The 9,353-nt window shown below is 43.0% G+C and overlaps 1 protein-coding gene across 1 annotated transcript; it reads left to right on the top strand.

Annotated features, from left to right (window-relative positions):
- The first annotated feature begins 520 nt into the window (after nucleotides 1-520).
- LOC110724376 lies at nucleotides 521-913 on the top strand. The gene has a single exon (XM_021903795.1). The coding sequence runs from the start codon at nucleotides 521-523 to the stop codon at nucleotides 911-913; it is 393 nt and encodes a 130-aa protein (XP_021759487.1).
- Nucleotides 914-9,353: the final 8,440 nt, after the last annotated feature.

Here is a 9,353-nt window from a genome sequence, read left to right as displayed (position 1 = left end):
TTTTCATGTTTGGGGTGTCGACTTTATGGGGCCTCTTGTCTCCTCATGTGGGAATTTATACATCTTGGTAGCGGTTGACTATGTTACTAAGTGGATTTAAGCCATACCTTCCCCTACCAATGATCATAAGGTTGTGCTTAAGCTTCTTAAGAAAATCATTTTTCCACGGTTTGGGGTTCCTAGGGTGCTAATTAGTAATGGAAGTTCCCACTTCGCCAAGAAGCAACTCGAAACTCTTCTCAAGAGGTATGGAGTTCATCGCAAAGTTGGTCTACCTTACCATCCTCAAACTCAAGGGCAAGTGGATGTGTTAAATAGAGAGATCAAGAACCTAATTAAAAGGATGGTGAACAAGTCTAGGAAGGATTGGTCCCTTAAGATTGACGACACACTTTGGGCCTTGCGGAGGGCGTACAAGACTCCAATTGGTACAACCCCCTATTGGTTGGTCTATGGGAAGGCTTGTCGTTTTCCGGTTGAGTTGGGGTATAACGCTTAGTGGGCCATCAAGGAACTTAACATGGATATGTCGTTGGCCGGTGAGAAGAGATTGCTTGAGCTCAACGAACTTAAGGAGCTTAGATATGATGCCTATGAGAACTCAAGGCTATACAAGGAGAAAACCAAGAAATGGCACGACCAACATATAAGGAACAAGAGCTTCAAGGTTGGAGACAAGGTGTTGCTATTCAAATCTAGGCTTCGTTTGTTTCCCGAAAAGCTCAAATCCAAATGGTCGAGGCCTTTCATGATTTCAAGGACTACTCCTTATGGGTCTTTTGAGTTGGAGGCGGGTTACTGCAAGTTCATGGTTAATGGTCATCGTTTGAAGCACTACTTTTTCAAGGATGAAATTGGTTTGATTGGATGCATGAGGCTTGATCCTATGGATCTTAAGCCACCCTCTGGATGATAATTTCTCATGGTCAAGCTAGTGACCTCGTAAAGAAGCGCTTCTCGGGAGGCAACCCGAGTTCTTAACTCTTTTGTTTCTTTATTTCTTTTATTTAGTTGATTTAGGTTGATCTCTCTTATGGTTCTTATCTTATGGTCATTGGTTTTTCTTTTGTAGGTACTTGAACTTTTGGGCATTGCTTTTGTCAACTAAGATTTGAGTGTGTTCTCACCTTAAGGGAATTTTTTTCAAGACCCAAGATGGAGTTATGAAAGAAGAAAGGGTCGAAATCTAGGTCTCAAGAGCTTAAAGTGTATGCGCGCCTAGGGAGAGCCCTCTCCAAGGACCTGCGGGCGCGGCTTCACAAGGAGAGGGCGCGGACAGAGATTCAAGGCCTCCCTTTACCTTTCTAGAGATGCCTCGCCATGCCCTAGGAGGGGGCGCGGACAAGAAGACCCGCGGGCGCGGCAAAACAGGTCTGCGAACCCCAGCTTCTTTTCATCAGTAGCTACGCCCACTTATCTCCCCTAATTTCCACATCTCTCATCTCACTCTCTCTAAAACCCCATTCCCCCTCAAGCCCTAACCTCCCCTACCTCACACACTCATAAAAAATCATCAAAATCAACAAAAATCCATCAAATTTCTTCACTCTCCTACGATTTCCTCACCAAATTTCTGAAAATTTACCATTCAAGACTTACTTTGGGTTGTTCTTCTCGCGGTTCTCTCGGGTCTCATGGCTAGATTCTTGAAGGTAGCTTAGATTTCTTCTTCAAAAGGCTAGTTGGGGTGGATTATGATCACTCATTGTTGGTATATTTCACTTTTCTCTAGTTTTAATTGAAATTTGAAGCAATTTCTTTGGTGAGAAAAATTGTTGTTCTTGTGAATTCATTTGGGGATTTTTTATGTTTGCATGCCAATTTGTGTTGAAGTATCTTGTTAAGCATGGTTGATTATTGTATATATGTTAATCTTGTTAATTGTTGGTGAGTTGTATTGATTGGTTGGTGTGTTGGGTGAACTTCAAAGTGTGGAAATTGTGAAGGCTTGTTAAAGTGGTGGGATTATTATTGTGATTTGAGTTGTGTTTGATTGAACTTGGGTGTTTGTCAAAATGGTGTTTGGTTCAAAAAAGAGAAAGAGTGGGAAGGAACCCCAAGGTTCTACCTCCCAAAACCCCCAACCCGATGAACCACCACCACCTTATCCACCTCTCAAATTTCACAACAAAAACCACAAAACCATCTATGACAACTTGCAAAATCAGAAGTTAGACCCACCAAAAACTACCACCAACCTTCTACAACCAAACTTGGCATCGATGACGATTGTTGGTTCCTATTAAGCAATCTAAGGTTGGGCTCTTTTTTGGCAAGCGCTTACTGAACATACAAAGAGCCTACTCTTGAGTTTCTAGCCTCTTTCGAATGCCACGCCGTAAGAGAAAAGGACCTCAACATCCCTTTTCAGCTCTTCAATAAAAAAGAAACAGTAAACCTTCGCCAATTCAACCAACTCCTAGACCTCAACCCTAACACTGACATGTTCTTCCCTGAGCACGAAGTTCTTCGTGATTATAACCCCCGAGAGTGTTGGAAATGCATCTCGAGAATGGATGCATTCAATGCCAAATATTCATTGGCCAGTCAAATCATGCACCCTGTGTTAGGTTTCGTAGTGACCCGACACTACGCGGAAGGAAACCCACCAAGACCCGCCCCTTAATTAAAGCAATTAACAAGCATAATAAACTTAATCAAACAAGATTAAGAACAAGAATTATACCTTTGACGCGTGCTTCGCTCCCAAAGAGCTCTTACTTCAAAATCCCGAAAAGACGAGATCTCCGACGGATCGTACCCTCGACCTGACCCGAGCGTCCTAAGTCTTGAAGGTTAGTCAAGACCCGGACAAAATAACTCTGAGTTTTACGAATCAAAGGTTTACTCTTTTCTTAGAGTTGCCTTTTTAATTCCACTCAAGGTTGTTCATTTCCCAATACCCAAGCTTGGTATTTATAGGGAAATGAACCCTTGCATTTCATTCCCCAACTAATGTGGGAGAATGTATAATTTTCTAATTAATTTATTTCTAAAATAAATTAATAAATAAATGCAATCACAATTCGACAAGTGTCAAAGGGAGAGAGAGCATTAGGTGAGGACCATGGAGAGGTGGGGGGGACCAATGCCTTTCTCCCCAAGGCTTTCCCAAAGCCTTGGTCCCCACTCTCACAAAACCGCATCACCCAAGGCTGTCGGCAAGCTGCCAGCTAGCCCAGCATGCTAGCACAAGCCCAGCAGCAGCGCTGGTGCTTGCTTGTGCTGGCGCTGGTGCTTGCTGGTGCGTGCTGGCGTTGGTGCCAGCATTCCACGCATCATCGCTGCACCATATGCTCGCATGGCCCAGCATGCATGCTACTAGCAAGCCACGCATGCTGGCCTCTCGTTTTGCCAGCCAGACACACCACACTCGCACATCATGCGCGCCACGCATCAGCCCTTCTCGCACGCAATGCCTAGCATGTGTGCTGTTTGCAAGCCACGCATGCTTGGCTTGACATTGCTAGTTTGCTAGCCCCCTCGCACACGCTCGCACAGCCACACGCATCAGCCTCGGCCATGCACCGTGCACCATGCACGCACATGCCTCGCCCAAGCATCACGCATCATGCATGCACAAGTGCCTAGCAATAGCTGTGCTTGGTGCGTGTGGTCCTGCCATGCGCCCAGCATTGTGCTAGGGCCGCTATGGCACTAGGCCATCCTAGGGCACGCATGGTGCGCCTAGTGATGCTCCCTGAGCTGCGATGGTGCCCAGCCATCCTAAGGCACGCATGGTGCGCCTAGTGATGCTCATTGGCTTGCGATGGCTGCGATAGCGCCTAGGCATGATGCTAGGGCTGCTATGGCGCGCCTAGTGCCTATGATGAGCTAGCCTAGCCTAGATATGGCTACGCTCATAATTGTCGATTGTGATTTTGCGACGCTCAGTCTCGATGCCCTAGGCTCGATGTCCGACGTCTGTATTCGTAAAACTCTGTCGACTCATTAAATCCTTTTGGATTAATTCGTCGTCTCGGATCGCTGATTCGATTGGGTTCGACCCGAAGGGTTCAGTTAAGATTAAGTTGTAATATCAATTGTACCTCGATATTACTGATCGGAAGCGGCCTCAACCTAGGCATTCCGATCACTTGACCTTACTGAAGAATTAGCTCCGTAATAATTCTGAACCCTCTATCGGAAGAATACACTTGTTGGAAGGACACCATTCCTTTCAATCTCCCACTTGCCCTTCCGAACAAGTGTGCATATAGTGTATAGCTCATTTCCTATGTCACTTAATGTTTCTTCGTGAACTATAAGGTAAGATTCTTTGTCATCCTTATTACGTTCAGAAGTTTTTCTCGATCTCCGAGTTCGACTGTCAATAAGCAGATGATTTCTAAAATCCATCTGAGCACGGCCATGCATTTTCACTGTCTTGCTATTCGAGCGGCCTTGTAAACAACAAAACATCTTTCCCTATTGTTAGTAGGGGGGCAATCCCAGTCTTGTATTGTATGTTCTTCTTACTAAGAGGACATAGTCTCCCGAGTGATCCCGTTATGATCCCCAGTTACAACAGACGTTTGGAAACATCAAAGAGTCTAGTACTCAAACAAGAAAACTTCACAGTACTCATGGTCGGAGGAAATAAGTTCCGATAGTCATAATGAGAAATGTACTTATGACAAAATTTAAATTTTCTTAAAGTACTCTCATAGGTCTTATCCAGTATAGTTCCAAACTGTACCTGTGCAAATGATTTATGACCGTCACGTCCTCGCAACACAAGAAACGGTGCTATAAATCATACTACACACTAATCTATGGCGGTCATCAATCGTCCATCTGTTAGATGACCTCGATTAGGGACACTTTTCGATTTAATATTCAATGTTCACTTAACAGGTGTTTTTTTATCCAAGACATGGTCTTGATACCCTGTTTTGAATATTTCCGTAAATCGAATGGACTCATTATTTAATTCTAAACCACAATTAAATAGTTATGGAGTGAATGATAATTTTGCACAAAAATTAATTACTCCAATAATGAATGGTTTTAATACAGTGTCTTACATTAAATATCCTATTTAATTGAAACACATGTACAGGGAATTTCAAAGCCAGTCTCCAACATGCTTGATTCCCATTGCCTCAATGTGTTTGTTGTGTTTCACTTGAGGCAAAGGTTTAGTCAAAGGATCGGCTACATTATCATCCGTGTTTCACTTGAATTTCACCTTCGGATTTCCATTCCCTTATCATGTGAAATCGCCTTTGCACGTGTTTGACCTTCTGGTGTTCTCTCGGCTCCCTAGCCTGAGCGATAGCTCCATTATTATCAAAATGGAGGTCTATCAGCCCCTTGATTGAGGGTACAACACCAAGTTCACTGATGAACTTGCGAATCCAAACAGCTTCCTTGGCAGCTTCTGAAGCGGCCAAGTACTCGACTTCAGTTGTAGAGTCTGCAGTGGTGCTCTTCTTGGCACTCTTCCAGCTAAACGCTCCTCCATTCAGACAGAATATGTACCCCGACTGTGACTTGAAGTCGTCTCTGTCAGTCTGGAAGCTAGCGTCGGTGTAACCTTCAATAACCAGTTCTTTGTGGCCTCCATACACCAGGAATTTATCCTTGTTCCTTTTCAGGTACTTAAGGATGTTCTTGGCCGCAGTCCAATGCGCCTCTCCTGGATTCGATTGGTATCGACTCGTTGCACTCAAGGCATACGATACATCTGGCCTTGTACATATCATGGCATACATGATCGATCCGATTAGCGAAGCATATGGGATCTGATTCATTCTTTCTCGCTCAACAGGTGTCTGCGGACACTGTTTCTTGCTGAGAGTTACGCCATGGGACATGGGTAAATGCCCTCTTTTGGCATTTTCCACGTTGAATCGAGCCAGTACCTTATCAATGTAAGTACTCTGGATTAATCCAATCATCCTCTTAGATCTATCCTTGTAGATCTTGATGCCCAATATGTACTGTGCCTCTCCTAAGTCCTTAATTGAAAAGCACTTTCCAAACCAGCCCTTTACGGACTCCAACAATTTTGTGATGTTTCCAATGAGCAGTATGTCATCGACATACAGGACTAGGAATGCAATATCACTCCCACTGACCTTCTTCTATACACAAGATTCATCTGGATTCTTGATAAAACCAAACTTGCTGATGGCTTCAACAAATCGCAGATTCCAACTTCTGTTGGGTTGCTTCAGTCCATAAATGGACTTCTTCAGCTTGCAAACCTTTCCAACGTTGCCTGGATCGACAAAACCTTCTGGTTGTGTCATATACACAGTTTCTTCCAAAATCCCATTACGGAAGGCGGTTTTGACATCCATTTGCCATATTTCATAATTGTAATATGCAGCAATCGCTAGGATGATCCGGACGGATTTTAGCATTGCAACTGGTGAAAAGGTTTCGTCATAGTCAATCCTGTGGACTTGTCTATAACCTTTTGCCACCAGTCTAGCTTTGTATATTGATACATTTCCATCCTTGTCTGTCTTCACTTTGAAGATCCATTTGCAACCAATGGGTGTATAACCCTCGGGCAAATTCACCAAGTCCCAGACTTGATTTTCAGACATGGAGTCCATCTTGGATTTCATGGCCTCTTGTCATTTTGCAGAGTCGGGGCTCGTCATAGCTTGCTTGTATGTCACCGTCTCATCACCATCCATGACTAGGATGTCCTGATCATCGGTTAAGACGATACCGAGGTATCCGTCTGGTTGAGATCTTTGCCGTTGCGACCTACGTAGGGTAATCGGTTGAGCATTTACATTGTCTGTTTGATTCTGACCAATCTTCTTAGATGCTTCCAAAGTATCTAGATTGTCAGTTTTGTCAAGTTGACATTGTTGCTCGTCCTCTCGAACTTCGTCGAGTTCGATTTTCCTCCCACTTGTCATTTTGGAAAGGTGGTCCTTCTCCAAAAAGACACCATCACGAGCAACAAACACTTTGTTCTCGGATTTATTGTAGAAGTAATACCCTTTGGTTTCTTTTGGATATCCCATAAAGAAACACTTATCTAATTTGGGGTGAAGTTTGTCCGAAATTAATCGCTTGACATATGCTTCGCATCCCCAAATCTTGAGAAAAGACAACCTAGGAGGTTTCTTAGTCCATAATTCATATGGAGTCTTTTCAACAGCTTTTGACGGAGCTCTATTCAGTGTTAGTGCTGCAGTTTATAGCGCATGTCCCCAGAAAGAGATAGGGAGTTCACTAAGACCCATCATTGATCGAACCATGTCTAACAAGGTCCGATTTCTCCGGTCGGACACTCCGTTCCATTGAGGAGTTCCGGGAGGTGTCAACTCTGAAAGAATGCCATTTTCTTTCAAGTGATCGTCGAATTCATGGCTCAAATATTCTCCACCTCGATCCGATTGAAGTGCTTTAATTTTCTTTCCAAGTTGATTTTCAACTTCTTTCTGAAATTCTTTGAACTTCTCAAAGGATTCAGATTTATTCGACATTAAGTAGATATAGCCATATCTACTATAATCGTCGGTGAAAGTGATGAAATATCGGTAACCTTGTCTTGCGGGTGTGCTCATTGGTCCACATACATCCGTGTGTATTAGACCTAATAAGTCACTTGCCCTTTCTCCCAACTTGGAGAATGGATGTTTTATCATCTTGCCTAATAAGCATCCTTTGCAATTTTCAAACGACTTTAAGTCGAATGAGTCAAGAACACCTTCTTGAAGAAGTTTCTTGATGCGTTTGATGTTAATATGGCCAAGACGACAATGCCACAAGTAGGTTTGATTCGACTTGATGGTCTTAGCTAGTGGTATCAACTTTTGTCTAATCATATGTAAAACATGCAATTTAATTGAACATAAATTTGTAAGACAAACTTGAAACAACTATTGTCAATGTCTTACATTAAAAATCATAGGTGTCCAACACCGTGGATCATAATATGTTCAAAGCATGATGGAAAACTAAAATTAGTTTAATTACATGTCATAAACAAAATAGTGCATACAAGCACGACCGAAAAACCATCTTCGTCGTCTTCTTGTCCATGCACCAACACTTGATAAGCTTCTCACTTGGTCCCTGAAAAGGCAACATTAAGTGAGTCATACTAGGTATCTAATACCTATGATAAGCTTAACCCACAAGTGTTTAGGAAGATACCTGAGGTAGTCGGAGTGATCCCCTCTTCCTTGACGAGCATGCATTCCCTCTTGTAGTGGCCTTGCATTCCACAATGGAAGCATCTCATCTTTGCCTTGACCTTCTTGAACTCCTTCTTCTTAGCTCTCAAGGGTCTTTTGGTCATTCCATAGGCAGTGGCTTGGCTAAGTAGTTGCACCACCTCCTTGAGGGAGTGTGTCTCCTTTCCCGCAGCGATATGCACTCTAAGTGCATCTTAGCTCAAGTGGAGTGAAGCAAGCAAGATATGCCCTGCCATCTCATCTTCCAATGGAATTCCGAGAAGTTGCATGTGTTTGAAGAGTCGAGTCATTCCAAGCACATGAGGTCGGAGGGGCATGTTGGGTCTCAATTAAGCATTGTAGACCTTGGTCCAAAGTCGTCGCCTTTCCTTAGCAAGACATCCCACATTTGGTAGCTTTATCCTCATGTTTGAGAGTGACCTAGTCAAGTCAAACACGAGTCCATCAAATTTGCTATTGTCATTCTTGGTGACTCTTACATTGACAACTTCCTCAAGTGCTTTGAGGAACATGTCCGGAAGGTAGGAGGAAATAGTTTCCTTCCAATTTTCTAGGATGGAATTATCCATGAGTCGTGAGACCCTTTTGCAATTGGAAGACCATTCTTCATGAGCCTCATCGGTCATGATTCCCTTGGCAAAAAAGCTTGGAATGGGAGTATCAAGGGTATACTCCATGGAACAATTCTGGAGAGTTCTCCTGAGTTCCTCCTCCCATTCCTTAAAGTTGACCAAGTTTAAGGGAAAGGCCAACTTTTCGGGGAGTTTCGGGCACATTTGGTTGTTGTTTGAGTTACTTGCAGACATTGTTCTACAATTGAAAGAATTTGAAGTGAAAAACCATTCATACATTAATAAGTTGAAATTTAAAGAGTTCATGCGTATATTCAATCTTATTGAGCATTTTATCCACGCATTTAGAATTGTCCCTTATGGGCGAGAATAAAATGATTCCGAGATCCCAAAGATCAAGAAATGGTTAAGCATGCTTTGGCTTGTCTTAATCATTAAATATCTTAAGGTAAGCAATCCAATTGCTAATAGCTCCAAGCTACCCTCGGTTTGATAAAATGTCGCATCTAATGCATTCTTGACATTTTATCTCTTTTGCCACGACATCTAAGGACTCCTTACTGATATCGTTGAGCTTAACCAAGACAACTTGTATACCTAGTATACCTTA

Source organism: Chenopodium quinoa, unplaced genomic scaffold (assembly GCF_001683475.1).
Source record: "Chenopodium quinoa cultivar QQ74 unplaced genomic scaffold, ASM168347v1, whole genome shotgun sequence".
NCBI lineage: Eukaryota > Viridiplantae > Streptophyta > Magnoliopsida > Caryophyllales > Amaranthaceae > Chenopodium > Chenopodium quinoa.
This window is presented reverse-complemented; position numbering and strand designations above follow the sequence as displayed.

What these genes read in the sequence shown, in the direction of transcription:
- LOC110724376 (XM_021903795.1), top strand. Translation starts at nt 521, where the DNA reads ATGGATATGTCGTTGGCCGGTGAGAAGAGATTGCTTGAGCTCAACGAA.